At 36.4% G+C, this 19917-nt stretch overlaps 1 protein-coding gene and 1 long non-coding RNA gene across 2 annotated transcripts; both read left to right on the plus strand.

Moving 5' to 3' along the window:
- The first annotated feature begins 5 nt into the window (after positions 1 to 5).
- LOC108061665 (uncharacterized) lies at positions 6 to 19553 on the plus strand. Its single transcript, XM_017147941.3, has 5 exons — positions 6 to 219; positions 290 to 396; positions 2934 to 3120; positions 8095 to 8267; positions 19324 to 19553. The coding sequence occupies exons 3-5, from the start codon at positions 2940 to 2942 to the stop codon at positions 19525 to 19527; spliced, it is 558 nt and encodes a 185-aa protein (XP_017003430.2). The 5' UTR covers positions 6 to 219; positions 290 to 396; positions 2934 to 2939; the 3' UTR covers positions 19528 to 19553.
- On the plus strand, positions 11661 to 12693 carry LOC138913122 (uncharacterized). The gene is made up of 3 exons (XR_011418732.1): positions 11661 to 12201; positions 12382 to 12535; positions 12601 to 12693. It is a non-coding gene; the product is annotated as an uncharacterized lncRNA (long non-coding RNA).
- Positions 19554 to 19917: the final 364 nt, after the last annotated feature.

Here is a 19917-nt window from a genome sequence, read left to right on the forward strand (position 1 = left end):
TTTAATTTTCGCTTTCTGAACAATCGGAATCGCAATCGCGAAGAGTGATACTGTTTAATTAGACAAACAGCTCTCCACATTTAACGCATATTAATTTTCAACTACGCCAGCTCTTCGTTTCACTTTCCCGACCTTTGAACCCTGCGGCACAGTCGAAATTATCAGCAATTCGCTTTTTTGTTATCATCTAATATCACTTCATCGCCCCCGCATGGAGAGGCACTTGACATTATATGGCAATATTCAAGGTATTGATTTCTTACACTTCAATCGACGTTACTTTTTTCAGCTCGCGTCACTTCTACGTTTTGAATTTTGGGTGTTTCAGTCGAACGTTTGCATTTTTCGGCAGCGGTAACAATTAAAACCAACGACCGATTGGAACAGCGTTTAACGGTACATATATATGTATAGAGTGTATATCCTGAGCTGAATGTGTAATAAAAAGATAGCCAGCTGTGAAATTAAATTTTATTCCAAAGATAGCCGGCAAACAAATACTAATGGACGAAATTGGAAACAGGGAAATCTGCAACTGACAAGGGAGTAAAATACAATTGTTTCTGTCGAATGGCAATTTAATTGCCAAAAATATTTAGCATTCAATTTAAATGGGCAAGAATTTATTGGTCTTATTTACCTTTTCTATTTATTTACGTACTTTAAATAATGCAAAGTCGAGTGGGTTTTTTGTGTGTATTTATTTGTATTTATTTTTTGTGCTGATTGGTGAGCTTTCATTGGATTTATTTTCGATTTTTAGAGCTTGGGATTTCCTAAGACTTTAAGTGGTGTTGTCAGGTGACTGATTGGAAATTAAATCTAAATAAAAATCTTTTTTCTTTTTATTAACATTTTAGTTCATTTATATAAACGTAAATAATAAATATGTAATTTTCTATGAATTTTATTTTTTTTTAATTTGGTGTGGATAAGAAAAAGAAGAATTTTGTTCAACGAAATTTCTATTAATTGTGAATATGTAGATCTTGATTATTAACCTCGTCATATCTATTAAAAAAGTTCATAACCAAATCGGCTTTTTTATACAACGTAGCCTTGAATAAACAGGTTAAAAAGCGAAAAAACATTTTGAATTGTTTGAATCTTATAAAATAAATTTATTTTATATTTAAAAATATCAAAGTTCCTATTTTGTGAGCCTAGAAAAAATCGGTTTTAGTAAATTCGAAATGTATACTAATTCGTTAATTTGAAAATGTCTTCCTATTTAATTTGCCAATCATTTATAATTTTGTTTAATTTAAATTCGTCTGTTCCTTCAAATCAATCATATTTGAATGTGAACATTTTCTGTAAAACTGCTAGCTTGCGAAATTAATTGACAGGATCCAAGCAATTGCACTTTGTTCCTCTCGAGCTTTGTCCACCTATTTTTGCTCATTATCTTTTCCTGTTTGTTGATGCTCCTGGTTCCTCTGAAAAGTAGCCTTTTTTCCTTGTCTACTCTGTTTGTTTTTGCGAGACACAAAGACAAAACAGCAGTTGCAGATAGACAATCGAGTGTGGGTTCGAAAAGAGGAAGTGAACGAATGCAACAAGAGAGGTTTTCCTTTCGAAATGTTTTACTTGTTTTGTCTGTGCATTTACGCTCGTTTTCCCTGCCACACATCCTTTTCACAGTCGCTCCTTTTCATTCCGTTTTCCCTCCACACTCATTAAATGGCGCATTGGGCGAGAAGAGAGCAAAAGTGAATGGTAGTAATGCACTTTAAGCGGCTTAATTGTTGCCAAATACTTGGAGAGTTGTCTGCACTCCAAGAATACTAACTTCGATTTTAATTAAAAAAATTTTAATTTAAAACCCTTTTTTCAAAAAATAATTATAAATTATTTGAAGAAATTTTTATTCATGGGCTGTCCTGATCTTATGTTTTAAAAAAATATATATTCCATAAAATTAATTCGTTTTTTTTCACTGAGCATTTAATTTCAAAGAAGTTTCTTTCTATGAAAGGAGTCTTTAACTCTTGATCCAAATACTTGTGCGGCTCATAAATCTTTAGCCGCCGCCATTCAAATTGCTCAATTGATGGCGCCCAACAATGGCTGTCGATGCGATGCCGCTTCTGATGGCCGAGGCCAAAGGATTTTCCCCATTTTTCCATTGTGCTTGTCTGTCTGTTTGGCGGGGGAAATGGAGCGGGATACATAGGCGAAGAGTTTGACTCGCTGGAGCGTTAATAAGCCCGGCAATAACAAGAACAACGTGTACTCCATGGCATGCAATCTATGCTGGCTGTCAGTCTCGTCTTGGAAAAATTGGCATGCGGGGTCAGATATAGCAGATTGGAGTGATCTTAGCAATTTGCTTTTTAAATTTAAATTGCATAGCCATATCTTAAATCAAAATATTTTTTTTGCATGGATAATTTAAATAATTTAAAGTAAAGTATCATTACCAGGTTATATGAATTTGAAAATTTAACCTTACAACTAATTACTGATTATGACGTTTACACAAAGTGCTAATAAGTTTAAAAAAGTAAATAAAATTGATTATAATTACCGGTTTCGAAAAGTTATTGAACTTACTAATAAATTACCCGCATGCAAACAATTTTTTTTGTAATTAATTTCTTTAGTCGTGTTAAATATTTTAAAGAAAATGTTTTTACATTTTAATTTAATTTTTGGCTAAATGAGAGTAACCAGAAAACGTTGAAATCCATCTTTGACTTGTCTTTGAAATAAATTGACGGAATAAAGGCCAGCCAGCCAAAGACCAAGTCATGGAAACTGTTGGCCCACTCGATCCTTTTGTTTTGTAGTTTATGCGCCAGACAATTGCATTTCCCTCCGACCGGGATCGTGCTCCTTCGCACAATGGTCTCTCCAAGAAGCCCCTTCATTGTATTAATAACTTGATGCCGCCTGAGTTGAAAGCACAATTTTCTAATCCTTCGTTGCAGCCCAGGATGGCAGAAATCGGAAGGAGTTCTCAGCCGCGACTGCAGCTATATATATTCTTGGGCCTGCTGGCATCGGTGTTTGCTTCATTACCGGCAGAACTGAGAGAAGCAGCAGGAGGTGAATCAAGGATGGATGTTCTAGGACTATCGCCGGGCCAGAGAGTCCTGGCTGCTGTGCCCGCTTCAGGTAAGAGTCGTCGTTAGTCATCAGTGTTGCCCACTTGACTATAACATACATAATTTAAATTTAATATTTTTTAAGCGGCATTAAAACATGTAAAGGTTATTTAAGGAATATTTTTTTTCTCCCACTTTACAACCATACTTATTTTAATATTAATTGATAATTTAAAGTTAAATTCTATAATGATTGAAGACAATAAATATTTATTTTGAGGAGAAAATATTTGGTCAGAATAAATTGGTTAGTTAAAAAACTTAGGAAGTTTGTTTATTTTTCAAATTAACAAAACGTTTCATTTTTTGTTTTGAGCATGCTATAAATAATTTTAAATATAAATATAAAACAGATCCGTTTTTAAAATCGCTTTTAAATCGCTTTTAAATATCAAAATATTTCTCCAAAAACATGCAGTGAATAAAGAACGCTTATTTTAACATTTAAAGGTGATTTCAAAAATCCATCAGTTTCTGGGGCATCCCAAGATTTAATATTTATAAATTAAATACTTCTGAAACGATGAAACGCTTCTTTGAAAGTAGATACTTCAAATTGATCTTACCTTCAGAGAATAATTTATATTATATATATATATATAATTATTATATATATAATTATACTTTTGATCTTGGCAACACTGTGCTCTCTTTGTGACTCCATTCCACTCTTAGTTTTCCAATTAGCTTTGTTTATCACGCATACGCACTGTGGTCTCCGCTGGAGTGTCAGGTGGAGTGGGACTTCAGGGTTGGGGAGTCTGCCGAGTGGGAATGTCAACGCATTCTTAATTGGTATTTCGTTTTCCACCATCACTTAGTTGCGCCAGTTCGCAATCTGCGCCTTTTCCAATTCCCATTCCTATTCCGCCGAGAGCCCGAAAATAACTCAAGTGTCACTGGCTCTAAGCTCACCACGACTCTTCAAGAAGCTGAGAACTAAGCAACGGGAAGCGGAAAAGGGGCAACCAGAAGGGTTAAGAAGGGTTTTGGAGGCGGCAAAACAGTCAAGAGCAGCTGCAGCGCAACGTAGGCACTCAACCGAGCATGAATGCCACCGAAATGTGGACTCTGGCTAAGTAGGAAATTAAATATTTATAAAACTACACTTCTCAAATATAAATACACAAATCGAAGTTAGCTATATTTATTAAACTATTGGAAACTCTAACCTGTAACATTTTAAAAGGTGCCCAAAAGTATGCTACGGTATATTTTGAGTTAAAATTGTATATTTATTGCATACTTTTATACAGATTTTTAAGTGATTTTAAAACTCCAGAGGTCTGGATATAACCAATTTTATTTCACTCACTTAAATTGGTTCTTATTTGTTGTGTCTTTTAGCCAGTTAGTTCTGTAGCTTTATCACTTGCTGAGCGTTTTGTGAGACACTATTATACCACTTCTTCTTCTACACTTTCTCGTCATTCCACCATTTTCTTCTTGTTTTTTCCGCTGCTGCTAGTCGACAATCGCTATATCCGCTTGTTGCCTGTTCCAGTTCCCTTTAGACCTCACATAACCCCCACTTCTAGCCCGCATCCTATATTCCTTGCCGCACCATCATTGCGCCCCCAGCGAATCCTTACCGCCTGAAACGTTTCCGTTGCAGCAAGCGTTGCAAGCGGAATTTGATGTCGCTGGTGTCATTTGTCACGCGTTGTCGCTGCCGTCGTTTGTTTGTTTACCGATGCGTTGCTTCTTGTTGTTGCTGCTGCTGTTGTTGCTCGTCTCTTGTTGTCAACTCGGATACACAGGCATACACGCTGAGAAATATCATGAAAGTTACTTACTATTTCTATTTTTAAATAAATAATGGTAATGGTAAATAATCTCTTAATATCTGTTTTGGACTTACTTTTTGTGGCATGGTCACACTGCGCATATTTTACACAAGCCTTTCATTTTATAGTACGGTACCATTAATACTGTATATCAAAAGCCTATGAATATAATACCACACCCAAAAAAAAAATCCTGAGTGTCAATTTGATAACTGTGGGTTAAAATGACACTGCCCCTAGGATCAAATTTTTGGGGTCAATTTGCTCCCAAATGAGTGTCAAAAGTACACCGCGTTTTCAGAAAAATCGTATTTGATACTAAATAGTGTCATTTTGATAAAACTAGGTTCACATCGATCCCAATAATTATCATTTTTGATTTTCGAAGTTCGAAGTTCGGCGATGTTTTACTCTAGTATCGATTTCGTTTATACTTGTCAAGAGTTCGCTCGCGCGCAAAATGGTTCGATGGCCCAGTTGGTAAGGCGTCTGCTTCTGATGCGAGAGGTCCCCGGTTCGAAACCCAGATAAATCAGAGTAGGTAAAAAGTTTTTAAAATGCAAATATATAATTTTAAGAACAAAAATGTTAAGTTGTGTTAGATTACTGATAAAAAAAAAAAATAAATAATGGTGTTGCGAGCGGGATTCGAACCTCGTTCCCCCGAGCACAAAATAATATCAGAACCTAGCGCCTTGGCCCCTGAGCCATGCCCATATTAATTTTTGCCATGGCAGAATGGTTACAGGAGCTTTCAAGCAAATGTCAAATTTTATTTAATACTAAGAAAATGACACCGGCTAGTGGCTCTTTGACACCAAAAAGGGTCAAATTAATATTTTCGAAAGTATTAAAGTGACACCAGAATAGGGTCAATTTAATGACGTTCGGATCAAAGATTTTTTCCACTCAATAGTGTCACATTGACACCTAAATAGGGGCATATTGATGACTACTTTTTTTTGGGTGCATTAAAAAAATTTAAAGTACTCAATTAAAAATGAAACAAGGTTTTTTTAAAGAAAAGTACAACACAACATTTTTTTATTTATTATTAAAAATAAGTTTTGTAATATTAAAGTGATTGAATGGATTTTGCTGGTCATGCATCTGTCTTTTTGAAGGTAGCCAAAAATATGACGTTTATTTTAATATTCACTGATTTTTAAGTGGTGTTAAGTTGCTCTGGGGATTTATGACCGTGTACTTTTTTAGTTTTTTTACTGCCCGAGCGTGTGTTGTGCCAAGTTTATTCTTGGCATCATTAAGCGCCGACAACACTTAACACATATTGTTGCCATCCACTGGCCGTGCTCCTCCTTGACACCGTCTGCTCGACCTCTTCCTTTTCCCGCTGCCACTCCGCACAATTGAGGATAAGTAGTGCCAAATGCCGGGGAAGCCATTAAAATGCAAATTTCTAGTGGTCACGTGATGATGCTGCAGTTCAACTTGGCCCACATAAACACACGGCGAAAACAAACAGGCCGCGAACAGGCGAGAACAACCGACTGACACTAACTCAACAGCAGCCACTGCATCATCGGCGACTTTCGCTTTTATAAAAAAAGAAGGAAAATCGTTGCCCCCGCTTTGTTTTGGCCTTTTCTCTTTCGCCGTTTTCCATTAGGCCATCTGACATTTTGGGTCAGTTGTCGCATTTGTTTTCCGCCCGCTGTTTTACTTTTTTTTATTCCCCTCTGCTTTTCGGCCAACTTTCAACTTTAAAATGTGTGATTTATTGCCGAGATGCAGCAGCGAAGTTTTTTGCGGTGCGTTAAACATGGCGTATGATTAACGTCAACGCGGCGTATGCGTAACGCGCAATTCTGGGGGAAATGGCAGCAGCACTTAGCGACAGCTCAAAGCTGCGGAAAAAACGAAACGAAACGAAAAGTTCTTGGCCAAAGCGATTCTGAACTGCAGTTGGAAATTAGTTTCGAGTGACAGGCGCATAATTCGTACACAAGTTAATTAAATAAGTTTGCAAACGCAAAGCGAACGAAGGTGGAAAACGATTTTAAAATTAATCCCAAGGACAAAATGAAATGATAAGTTTATAAAGGCGATCTCTTGGAATAATTGATGGTATTTGCGGATTTTAATTTATTAATTCCAAAGTTAGTTTGAAGTTACGAATATGAAATCTTAAAGCAAAGGTCCTACATCATAAATCTAATTCTTTTTTCCTCTTGAATTATTTTCTAAAGCTGCATTATTTGTACTAACCCATTGAAACGGAAATTAGTGAGTCATTCAAAGCTGAATGGGATTACCTCAATAAAAAAAGGACCCCTTTTAAGCACTTTTGTCAATCATCGGCCTTTTCCTTCCTTCTCCCAGGTGATTGCTAAACAATTTGATTTTGTTCGCTTGGCACGATGATTGGACAGAAGAACTGTTCTCGTAAATGTTCAATTGATTGCCAGCTGCCATCGACATAATGCCATTCGAGCCCCAGAAATTGTCTAATGACTGCAATTCGAGGCGCTTATCAAAGATTCATGTGCGCATTTGCCAATCACCTGCAGAGTGGATCGCATTTCCCCCGGCCACTCTTCCCATTTCCTTTGCCATTTTCCTGTTTTCTGTGGCGATTGCACTTAACTGACAGTAAGTAACTAGTTGAACTCAAACAAAATGCTTAGCGCACAATCTGAGAACAAAACAGCACTCGAGGAGGCTTCAGATACTCGAGTACTTTGGGGTTTTTCGGTTAGAGGCAGGGCAATGTGGAGTGTTTTAAAATTAAATTTCTTGCTTAGCCAGACTGACACTGTAAAGAAAACTGGGGATTTTATATATTTAAAGTATTTAATAAGGATAAATAAATAGTAAAACTAATATATTTAGCACTTACGTGTGGTTTAATATTAAAAGTTTTGACTATGGATTAAGAATTTTAATTTTTGATCACTAAAACCATTTTAATAAAATTAATCATTTATGTAAAAAACAGTTGGCATTGTAACAAGAAATCGATTCCTGAAATTTATGGTCACAATAAAGTAAATATAAAATTTGTTGTGAAAAATGTACTTAACCTATTTTGGACTAAGTTTTGAAAATTATTCGTTGGGAGATTTCTAAGTTGACTGGATTATTTTTAAATATAATATTTAGATCTTAATGTATTTCTTATTTTTTGTATTTATTTTTTTTGAGTACCATTTCACAGTGTTTTTTTGTGATTGCAGGACGCACGAGTTTTTTGCTGTACCAATTAGCCTTGGCCATAAATTCAGCCGCCGGCCTGGAATCGCCGACGCTGCAGGAAGTGGAGGTGGTCGATGTGGTGGAGAACCAGGAGCAGTTCCTGCTGGCGAACCCGGATCCCAACTGGCTGGCCGCCATGGCCAATGAGTTTCAGGTGAGCAGGCTCTTAGCCTTGGTCCCGAAATCGGTAAGCCAGATAACTCCTGCCAACATAAATCACGCTGTTGTTGCTGCTTAACTTTTTGGATGGTGTTTTTTTTTTTAACGTGGCTCCGGATATCTGTCAGAGCCTGTCTGCATTTTGGTGGAGCGGGAGGAGTTGTGTAGAATTTTGGAGGAGCATCTCCAGGCACGTGACCGCATGGTGGTCACGCTCCAGTGCCGCCGGATTTCATTTACAGCCAGCAGGCACGCCACGTCGCTTTCCTGGATTGAAAACAATCAGGCGGCAGCTAAAGATTTATCAGTGCCTTTAACTGCCATCGAACCGAAGGGCAATAACCGATTAAGCCCCGAACCAAGTTTATCATTTGGGATCCCGTTTGGGATTGCACCCACTCCAAGTAATTGCTCAAGATTATACATCTTGACGGGCAGTGAAAATTCAATTTGTAAATGATTTGTATGGCTACTAATGGCTTTTGGTTTTTAAAACGTCAAGATAAGGTGATTGATCAGGGCTGTGGGATATTTTGCAAAAACTTAATAATTTTTTAATCTACTAGTATTTATTTGATAAATCTTAGATGATTTAAATTTCCTAAAAAATAAATAAATTGTAATATTCTCAAACTAGGAGAACAATAATTATTTTAACAGGGTTATACCCAAACAAGGACTACACTCATAGAAATTTTCCGGTAAAATCGCCCTAAAAACAAGGAAAATCGCCCTAAAACGGGGGTCAATGGCGACTAGGCAACAAAATTAGGGCAAATTGCCCTAAAAATACGGGTGAATTTGTCATACATTTAGGGCGATTTTTCGTAGATCTAGGGCGATTTTTCTATTTTCACAGGTAATTGCCATAAAAATAAGAAATGAGACCCTTAAACTAAAGGCAGTTTCCTTTAAATCCAGGGCGATTTTTCTGGACTTATAGGCGAATTGCCCTGGAAATCGGAAAAAATACCTTTAAACTAAAGGCAGTTTTTTATAAATCTAGGGTGCTTTTCTGGATTTTAGGGCGAATTGTCCTAGAAATAAGGAAAAATATCCTAAAACTAAAGGCAGATTTTCATAAATCTAGGGCGTTTTCTCTGGATTTATAGGCGAATTGCCCTAAAACATGCAAAATGCTCCCCAAAATTTCACGGCCATTTTTCATAAATAAAAATACGATTTCATTATATTTTTTTTGTTTTTTTTTTATATTTTTGTTTGTTGTTATTTACACAATTTCTAATTATATACATTTACATACTTTTCTACTTATTCTTATTGCTAAAAGAATTACATCGATCTTAAAAATAATGTTTTGGCTTAATGTATTTTTTGGTCTTTAGGTTTTTTTAAGGTTTATTACAATAAGTACTAATTATCAAATTTTACTTCTAATTGAATGCATAGAAATAATATTTTTTTTTGGAATGAACAGATTGTTTCTTTAAAATAGTTACAGTTTTAAGGTTTTATAATCCTTCAAGAGTTCGGATAAAGCTTTACCTTTCTTATCAGACTCTAAATGAATTTCATAAAACATTTTTTGGATAAATGTCGTGGTTTAAAACAAAAAATATTTTGAAGCACACATCAATACTTTTGAATTAGGTTCGCATTCTATAAAAAAACCTCTGATAGTTAAACTGGAAATTCACCAAGGTCAAAAAGGGCTTGTTCCCACGTTGCTGAATGGTTGCAGTTTCGGCTTTCCGGATTAGCAATTTTCCGTCAATGCCTTTAGATGTGTTTGCAGTTCCCCAACAGTAGCCTTCCAAACCAAGAAACGGCTTCGCGGGTCCGCAATGGTGTGCTTCGCGTTCTTGCTCCCGCCGTCCTTTTTTGTCAGTGCTGTCGCACCAACACTGAATGGATCGCAAGCCAAATTAAAGTTGATTGTATCTCTATTAAATAAAAACAGTCTATTTATTGAATGAGAAAAGAAAAAGAGAAAAAGCACATACCTTCAGCGTGGCTTTCCAAAGATTTGAGCAGTTTTATTCCCTTACTTTCGCTTTTAAAAAGTGCGAAAAGTGGTTTGCGGAAGCTGGATCTCAAAGACGTTCTCAATCTAAAACAAGAAAAAAAATTGTTAGAAATTAATATAAAAATGCACTACTAACAGTCAGAATTTTCAGAATTTTAGCCTGCGATTGCGTTTGCTGCTACTTCTGGAAAAAAAGAAGCAACAAAAGCAAATTTAAGTTACTGACGAAATGACGCAATAGAAATTTGGGGTTATGCATCATCTTTTTACCTCAAGCATTATTTACATATACACATACATATATGTATACTCCCTTCAGTTCTGGCGTCCCATGCACTATGGGGCATTTGACCACTTTGGTTGGCCAAAATCCATTTTTTAAAAGTCGTTAAAACAAAAAATGTTGTTTGAGGATGTGTTAACAAAAGACCATTTAACAATGTTACGTTTACAGAAATCCGATAGAGGTCGCCTCTGTTAAGGTAGGCGCTGTTAAATCAGCTGTTCGATATGCAATTATCGAGCTGTTGAATTTCGACTTTTTGCTTGCAGTTTTAAAGTGCTTTAAATTTGAGTTTTTAAGCAATCTAAGTAAACTTTTTGGATTGGATTTAAAGGATTATGCTATTTACTAAGGATTTGTGTGGTTCGACGACAAAAATGAGACGGTTTTTTCTTACAAATGAGTGTTAAAGGGAGTGGTCTAACAAGTACATTTTTGTAAGAAAACTAATTTTCAAATGGAGCAACAAAGTGAGTCCAGCGGAGTCCACTTCTGGAACCTATTGGGATTTGTAGATTATTTAATTGTTGTTAAAATGTATATGGTCAGAATCGCCACTTATTGCCACTTTTTCTGTAATTTAATTTTTTAGACCATAACCTCAAATTTCACAAACTCCTATCGTTTGCACTGGTGGCAAAGGAAGAAAGGACTTTCGTGACTTTAAATTATTATCAAAATATAGTAGAAATACTTAGCTTTGTAATTGACTAACTTAAGTGGACTTTAGCGGCTTTAAAACGAAAGTTCCGCTACAACTTGAACAAAAAGTCGTACAAATGTTAAGTAAATTCTTTCCTTTGCCCCTTTTTTTTGAGAACTTTAGGATATAGTCGTCCGATTTGTACAAAACTGTTAATATTGTTTTAAAAACTTACATAATTGCTATTTCTAAAGTTATGTGCATTTATCTCCAAAAACAGCAAAGTTAATTTGTTCGTTTCTATGGCAGCTATATGATATAGTTTTCCGATCCGGATGATTATCATATATAATATGCGGGGGGATAAGAAATGGCGACTGGTAAAGTTTCAAGTCAATATCTTTTGAAATGACCGAGTTATTAATTTCGGCCAACAAAAGTGGTCAAATGCCCCATAGTGCCATGTCGGGGACAATTCCTTAGGCCAAACGCTCGGCCGCTGTCGACGTCAGCAGAGCAGTCGGCGCAGCGTGTACCTGAAAGAAAGAGAGGCTGATATTTATATATTGCGCTCTCTTTCCTTGTCTTATAATTTGCCTGCACTCGACGCTAGCAGTGACAAATTTCGGCCGGTCCGTCATTCTCTTTTTCGCCTTACAGTTATGTTCAGTTAGCAACCAAAATTTGGCCGGTAAAATTTGTGTGACGCAGCGAAATGTGTATGCCATTTCATTTTTCAATTGGTCCATAATATTTTTTAAATAATAAAATATTAAAAGTTGTATCTCCACAAAAATTATTTGTGCTTTTACTCAATAGAAAGGGTATACATAGAAGCATTGGCACGCGGCAAAAGCGATGATGAATCAAAAGAAAACGGGAAAGCAAAATCATGACTGGCTGTATTTTTTGACTGTCAATCGAAGAGAACAACGTGCTTAAATTTGTGCGTAGACAATTTGTAATTGGCGATTTAAAAAATTGTACAAGTGTTTACCAATTGTATTAAAAGTTAGGTAAGTGGCATTTTAATTCATTTACATATATGCAGTTGATATTAATTAAAATAACCGGTAGGTTTATGTCCGGTTTGCTATTGTTTCTGGGTAGAAAAATTCTTGCAATATGTACATTAGGGTGGACTTAAAATAAAAAAAACTATTTTTTTTTACTTTTTCTTTCTTTTATGGATTAAGGATACAAAAAAGTCATATATGAAGGGGTGAGAGCATGGCTTTAGAAATTTCATACAAAATAAGTCCACCCTAATGTACATACATACACACATTTCCCGTGGCCAGCGCTAAAAATGCTTAGGATCTCGCTGCGGTCTCTACTTGATTTAAAAAGGTAAATATAAAAATATACAAGTAAAACATATTTTTAAAACATATGTCTGTCTTTAATTTTTTCAGGATCCTTCGTCAAATATTCTCGCGGACAAATTCATGAGGACGGCAATCTTACATAAAAATCAAAAACAAAAAAAAACAAGGGGTATTATTTATAATTAATTGTACGAAAATGTAAGTAAAACAATTGAACACAAAATACAATTTATAAAATGAAAGAGCCAATAAAAATTACAAATAAATTTGTATGTTTCTTATTTTATTTAATGCAAGGAAAGAATTTTTTTGTACATGAAATTGCTGATGACATTTTTAAAAAGTCATCCATGAAATCACCTATGACACAAGGTGACACGATGATGGATTTTCCTAAGTGACAACCCATTGGACAAATTCTGAATGTCCCTCGTGAAATCCTAAGGGACATGTCACCGGTTGGTGACATCTCAAACGACAATTTCGTATAAGGCCCTTGGTAAATCCCCGGGGACTTCGAAAAAATTTCATTTGAATTGTACTGAAGGAAAAAGCGGAACTCCCATACAATTTTCTCTATGTGGCGTCCTCGGTTCGTCCTCGAGTACAGACGACCTGTCCTCGGGTTTTCCTTTGGTGATTACTGAGGGAAAAGTGACATCTGGTACTGAAGGGCTCTTATTAATGTTCTTACTTTGTTCTGCCACACTTCCAAAACTCTACATCTGGACCGCTGCTTCCAGTCAAATCTTTTTAAGTTTCAGCTGCATTTTCCTCTGTTACAGATATGTAAATTCAATTAGTTGTTAATATCCAAATTGCACAATTATATATGTATGTAAACTGAGAAAGAATCGCCTCCCAAGTCCTTTAATAGCGTTTACATTTTTCACTTTTTCACAAACAAAAGGTTTCATACAAACACGTCTTTTACTGCCAAGCGCCCGAAAAATTATGACAAAGTCTAGACAACGCAACTCTTTCTACCCCCCTTGCCACTGCAACGGACGAAAAGTAGCGAAGAAGAAGAAAAAGGGTGGACTTTTCTAAAGTCAAATGCGCTCAGCATCAAAATTCATAGAAAAAGGTCCGCCCTAATATACACACACATTCACTTGTTTTGACCTGCCAACCACACACACATACACACATATTACATGTGTATCCATTAATTGCGTCTTAGAATTTCGTTTGACTCTTCCTTGTTTTTAGGGCAATTTCAGAACATATTTTTGGCTATTTTGTTCTGCGTTTTAGGGCGATTTCGCCCTAAAAAGAAGGAATTACTTTTGGAGTCGACTCATAAAAATTCGCCCTAAAAAACAGGGCAAATTTGGCGTTTTGGAAAAACTAACCCTAAAAAATATTTTCCATGGCGATTTTTCGTATATTTAGGGCTAGCCACCCGTATAATAAGAAAATTTTTCGTAGTTTTAGGGCGACCTTGGTTTTAGGGCGACTTTTCTAGTATTTAGGTAAAAATTTCTATGAGTGTACGTTTAAAAACGTTTTATTTTGAAATAAAAATGGTTGCCAATATTAGTTTTTAATAGGCAAATGCAAAAAGATAACTGATAATTTTAAAATAAATAATCTTTTGTGAATAATAAAGCGAAAACGACTTGTTGCCGTTCTAGATTTTAGTATATAACATTCGCTTTTCAATTGGTTACTTTGTAATAACGCATTGAAATAGCTTTCAAAGCTGTGAAACCCGTTTTTAATTTAGAACGTCCAGAATTAAAATCCTTGTTGATTTTCCGGAAAACCTTCCATGGCTAGAACGATATTTCGTTGGACCTCTATTGCAGCAGTTTGATTGAAAATTCACATTTTCCCGTAATAATCACATCATCAACTTGTCTGAAATTGCCTCAAAGCAAAACCAATTTCAGTGGCCGAGATTGCAGCTAAGGCCGAAAAAAGCCAGGATTAAGGCATGCATCGAAAGTTTCTCATTAGCACTTGCATAAAGAGATGGTATCTCTTGGAAAGGATGGCCACAATATCTATGTACTGGCTAGCAACGGTCTATTCTCGTCCCCAGCATAGTTTTCGAGGGTTTTTGGTCAAAAATTTAAATATCTGCTTTTCCGCCCCCAGGGAACTTGGTGTTGGGCGTTGTCGATTTTTGTTACCCCATCTCCAAATTTTTCAGTATTGCATTTTGCAATGTTGCTACTGGTGTGGCTTCTGTTCTGGCTGGTTGGCTCGCTTTGAGACATCTGCTTTCAATTTCGCAGATTGTCTCGCACAAATAAATGCAAATTTTATGCAAAACAAACGACACTGATAGTGGAAGATATATGGTGGGAAGCTGCAGAGCAGGGGAGTTTGTTTAGGTTTTATTTAGTTGTACTGATAAGCGTCTTGCTCGGTTGCTTGGTATTTAAATATTATGAAATTGGTAAGAAAACAACCACATGATTAAAGATTTTGAAACTGAATCGTCAACTTTACTAAGAGAGCTATTTCATTTTTCATCGCATTTAAAAATTGTGTAGCTTACGTTCTTATTTATTTTCGATTTGTTAAAAAATATTGAGTTTTGAGATTCAACTCTTTAGTAGTATTCTAGACCCTGCTAATATTATTTAATATTTTTAACTGATCACAATAAAAGTGTGTCCTTTAAATGTTATCCTAAACCTTATAGGAAACTCTTTTGTATTCTCCATTCTATTCATACATCTAACACCGAAAGCTTTAGGTTCAATGAATTTACGAAACCGAAAGAGACTTCATTATTTTTGGCCAAGCCAGGATTCACTTGGATACTTTTTGTGGAGCCAAAACCGCTGTTCATTAGGCTGTTGGAAGCCCACCATCCAATCTGAGTGCAACCATCGCCCTCCGTTAGCTTCGAAGACAAGAAAAAAACACAAGGAAAATGTCCACTGGGGATTACTTTGCTTAATTCAACTGCAAATGAAAATTGTTTGTTCTGTAAATTCAATCTCTTGGTGTCTTGTTGACGTTGTCATTACGCCGATGTCTGGCTCAGCTGTTTGTCGGAGGCCCTGGGCCTTCACTTGGCACCTTCCTCCCTCCGAGTCCCCTGCCAGCTCTCCAGCCACCTATCCTTACCATTTCCAGTGAGTTTATCAAAGCGTAATCTGCACAAAATGGCGTCACTTCCTTAGTCGAGGTTCTCTTAGGAAAAAAACAACGAGCAAATGGCCGGGAACTTTAAGGCTAACTATGCGGGGGACTCTCTAAGCATCCGAAGAACCCCCAAAGTCCCCCTCCCTGCTCACCTAATGGAGTCATAATTCTTCAGCTCGTTAGCAATACATGCAACGTAAATATGCTTGCGCCGAAAAGTATGCCAGGCATTTCTTTTCGTCCTTTCCACGTTTTTAAGGACCATACCCTGCAGGCATCCTGATCGGTTCTGCTAGGGTTGGGGACTGGTTTCGTAACAGCCAGCGGGCCTCCATATCGGAGATTAATTGATTTTTAAGGGGTGTTAAGGATTGAGTTTCGGTGGCCGATAGAAATTCAAATAGAAATAGAAATGATGGATGTGTAAAGAGGTAAAAAGGTGATTTTTAAGTGAGTAATTTCGCATTATATTTAGAATATTCAATGTACATAAATTGGTTATAAATGTTTAACTGTTGTCATTAACACGTATAGAATAAAATTATTATTCATTAAAAGTTAGGACTACAAATAAAAATACGAAGATAAAAAGTAACTTATTTGGACGAATAAATAAATAATTTTATTAAAATCTCGTTTTTTTTACGAGTAAAAGAGTAGAGAAAAAGATCAATTTCTTTATTTTATGTATCTTTTTTAGAAATTTACAGCATAGCAAATTGACTATATATTGGACTTATTACTTGAACATATTTATTTGTTATGTATTTTAAATATTAAGCTGATTTGGACGTTACTTGTCAATCTTCTGTTTTTCCTAGCTTTTGTATATTTTTACCCTAAAGGGTATCCTTAGGCTTTAAATTCTCGGAAGTTACCTCCATCAATTTGTTTTCCATATTCCTTTAGGCGACTTCCCTTGCGCATCTGTGTCTGCAGGAGAGTGTATGTGTTTGTGTGTCCTCCTTGGTGGGTGTGTGTATGTTTTTGTCGGTGTTAAACCTTTTCGCCTTTTGGGAAGCCGTGGGCGGTGGGCGTGAGCCAACAGAGCAGCCGCCTTGGCAGTGGCCTCCGGTCTGACAAGTTGCTTAATTGAAAAGTGTTTTGTTTGGTATGCCTAAAGGCAAGGCCATATACTTGGGCACTGAAAAAATCTTGTCTTAAAAAGATTTGTAGGTTTAAAGAATATTTGTTTCTATGTAGTTTTATATTTTGTCTTGGGCTTAGTATCTCAAACAAAATCATAATTAATGGGGATACGACATTATTAATATAAATAATTATTTTAGATACAATTTTTGAAATTTTAAGATTTTTTAGGATTAAAATCCGAACCAAAAACATTTTTTGTAACTTAAAGAGAAATATTCAAAACAATTTATTTTGGTTAAACTTTGCAAGCATTTTTTTTAAAGAATTTTCCAGTTATTTTATTTCTGTAAACTAAGGAAGTGTTGTTTTTCACAGTGCTTTCTAGCTTTTAGGACCTTTGCCCCAACTGCTGATTGGGCAACTTTTACGTTCAATAATTTGCTGCTTATTTATGCGCTTGCTTTAAACCCGGCCAAAAAAGCAACAAAAGACTTCCGCTTTTTTCTCCCCAAAAGATCCTTCAAGGATTCTGTGATTACGCATGGGGTGGAGAAAAACTGCCGCATATTTATCACTTTTCCTACATTTTATTGCTTCCTCTTTCGCATGTCGCCTCCTCCTTCGTCATAAATAATTATGTTATTTTAGATTCAGTTTTTTTTCATTTTTGGTCTCCTCGCGTTGAGTCGAGATAAATTGTGGCAATAATTATCTAGCATTTTTCACAGCGACATTTTTCAACGACTCTCAGCACGAATTCGGTGACAGTTTTCGTAATTAAGTCGACATGGTGACTTAATGACGCTGCCACGCCCCCTCGCATGCTGATAACTCGGCACTTATGTTTATGGGTTTTATGTGTTTTTAATTAACTTTGATGTTGATTCGGCAAATGCTTACTGGGCCTTGCAGCCAGTCAAATTAACTTAATCAAAAGCAACACTCAACTTTGTCTGGAGCTGCCCCAAGGACTCTCCGTTTTCAGTCTGTGTTTTTGGACCGGCTCGGTCTTTGGTGTCTCAAGTGTTTCTCTGTCTAATTGGTAAATTTAATTAGCCGGCCACTGGTCACCTGTTTGTATTTCGTTCGGTTCCTTCTTGCTGCAGTGTGAAATTCCATTTTCTGCTCGAAATTTAATAAGCACGCTCCCAGATTTCGGCTAGCTGGCTAGCATTTAATAGACTGCCGCTCCTGCGGCAACTCTGCCTTTCGTCCTGAGTTCGCAAACGGAACTTTAGTTTACCTTTCGCTTTAACTCTGACGTTAACGGAAATGCAACACTCTCGGCCGGTGAGCCACGCCCCGATTTTGCGCCACCAGCCCCCAGTCAACTGAGTCCATTCAAAGGGGTTCGTTACCAAAGTTTAAGGTGTAAAGGTTTTATTATAGGATTAAGAAAAGTTTTAAATTCTGAAAGCGGAACTTTTTAAATGAATTACTGTCAAATATATTTATTTTCTGTACACCAAAATAAAACTGGATATGAAACTGTGATCAATTTGATATTATGTGGTCAATTTTAACTTGATATGCGGCATCTCTCAATAGTCAGAGAGTCTCCGAAAGAGCAATATGATATTATTTATGCATGCGCATATCAATTTAATCCCGGCGTGATTCTTTTGTGTGTTCCTTATGACAAACCCAAATTTAATATAATTAAGTTTACTATAAACACCTTAGTAAATGCTATTTTCTAGTTATTCATTTTAGTTACTAGATAGTTACTTAAAATATTTTTTAAACCAATATTTTTTAACATGTCACGTGTTATTTTCTTTTTTTTATATTCGTATAAATCAGAAAGTCAAACTCTTCCAGCGGCCCCCTGTCGCCATAAAATATATAACATGGCTAAACTGCTTTGGCGCTGTTTACTGCAGTTTTCAATTAAGTTGCCAATGTCCCTCTGCCGACAATTTCCCTGTTCTCCAAACTGCAACTCATCCAGGTAGCTGCTTCCCTTTTTAATTAGTTGACAAACTTGCACATTTTTATCGCCGCTTGTTCGTTGTACCTTTGCTAACTCGCCCCTGTTTGCACATCCCCCTTTTGGACGTCACTCCCTTATTAATTTCATTTTGCACTTGTAATTGCCAGTATATATCGCATCGCATCGCTCATACGCAGCGTTGCACCGGAAATTAATTTCCGTGCGCTTTCGCAAGGAAGAGAAGGAACAAGAACAAAACGGACTGTCGGGCTGATTCCTTAACAATGTCATGACCAGCAGGGTCATAAAGTAGGAGATAGGATAACAGTGAAAAATATTATCAATTTATTTGTTGGTAAAAGGTTTTCTTAATAGAAGACACTTAAAAGTAGTAACATTGATATAGTTTTTATTGACTATAATATTTTGTTATTAGTTGAAACTTTTTTGTAAAATTAAAAACCTTTTTCTTATCAAATTTATATGCAGTAATTTTGATGATTTATAAAAGAATATTAACAAGATTAAATATTTTAAATATTTCTCACCATTTTAAGATGATAAGTTTGCTTCAATGTGTACTTCTTTATGGCTTTATCCAATACACAATCAACATTTTTTTCCTACTTGCAGTCGTCAACGGAAATCTCTAATAATAATCTTGCTGTCTTTGATTTCAGAGTGTGCCGGTGTATGAGTCCTTTCCGGCGGATCTGCAGAACTGGCTGATGGATGGTTATGGAATCAGTGCCACGGATATCTACCACAGCTGGAACAGAGCAGGATTTGGCAGAAGCAGCAGTTCCCGCACCCAACTGATCTGTACTGCCGATGGACAGTGCTACGAGGTCAACAAAATCGTCACCGCCTGCTGTCCATTTTGAGCACCCAATAAATGCATTGAAAACAATCGAAAGGAAATCATAAATTTGCGGCACACACACACAGAATCCAATCGATTCGGCAGTGAGTTCCGGCATTGTCCGCAATGATACCATTAAATACCGACGCTCCTGTGGCCGACCACGTGGTCAATGGTCGTTGTCCGATGGCCGGTGCATCTGTTGGACAGATTGGGGGAATGGGGGCCGTAATCGAAAACGGAAGCTGCCAACTGCATTGGCCCCTCTGTCCGTTAAGCTTTTTTGTGGTCCGAGTAGTTCAGTTAACTAACCGAGATTTTCCGTCATGCGAGCAGGTTCATTATTCAAGTTTATTTCAGGTTTTAAAAAATATCTGATTTCCGCGGGTAGCCGAAAGGAAATATTATTATG

The sequence above is a fragment of the Drosophila takahashii genome, chromosome 3L (assembly GCF_030179915.1).
Source record: "Drosophila takahashii strain IR98-3 E-12201 chromosome 3L, DtakHiC1v2, whole genome shotgun sequence".
Classification (NCBI taxonomy): Eukaryota; Metazoa; Arthropoda; class Insecta; order Diptera; family Drosophilidae; genus Drosophila; species Drosophila takahashii.

Excerpts from the sequence above, each read along its gene's own strand:
- LOC108061665 (XM_017147941.3), top strand. The coding sequence starts at position 2,940 with ATGGCAGAAATCGGAAGGAGTTCTCAGCCGCGACTGCAGCTATATATA. Across the intron at positions 3,121-8,094 it reads GGCTGCTGTGCCCGCTTCAG|GACGCACGAGTTTTTTGCTG; the intron begins GTAAGAGTCGTC and ends TTGTGATTGCAG. Across the intron at positions 8,268-19,323 it reads CCATGGCCAATGAGTTTCAG|AGTGTGCCGGTGTATGAGTC; the intron begins GTGAGCAGGCTC and ends CTTTGATTTCAG.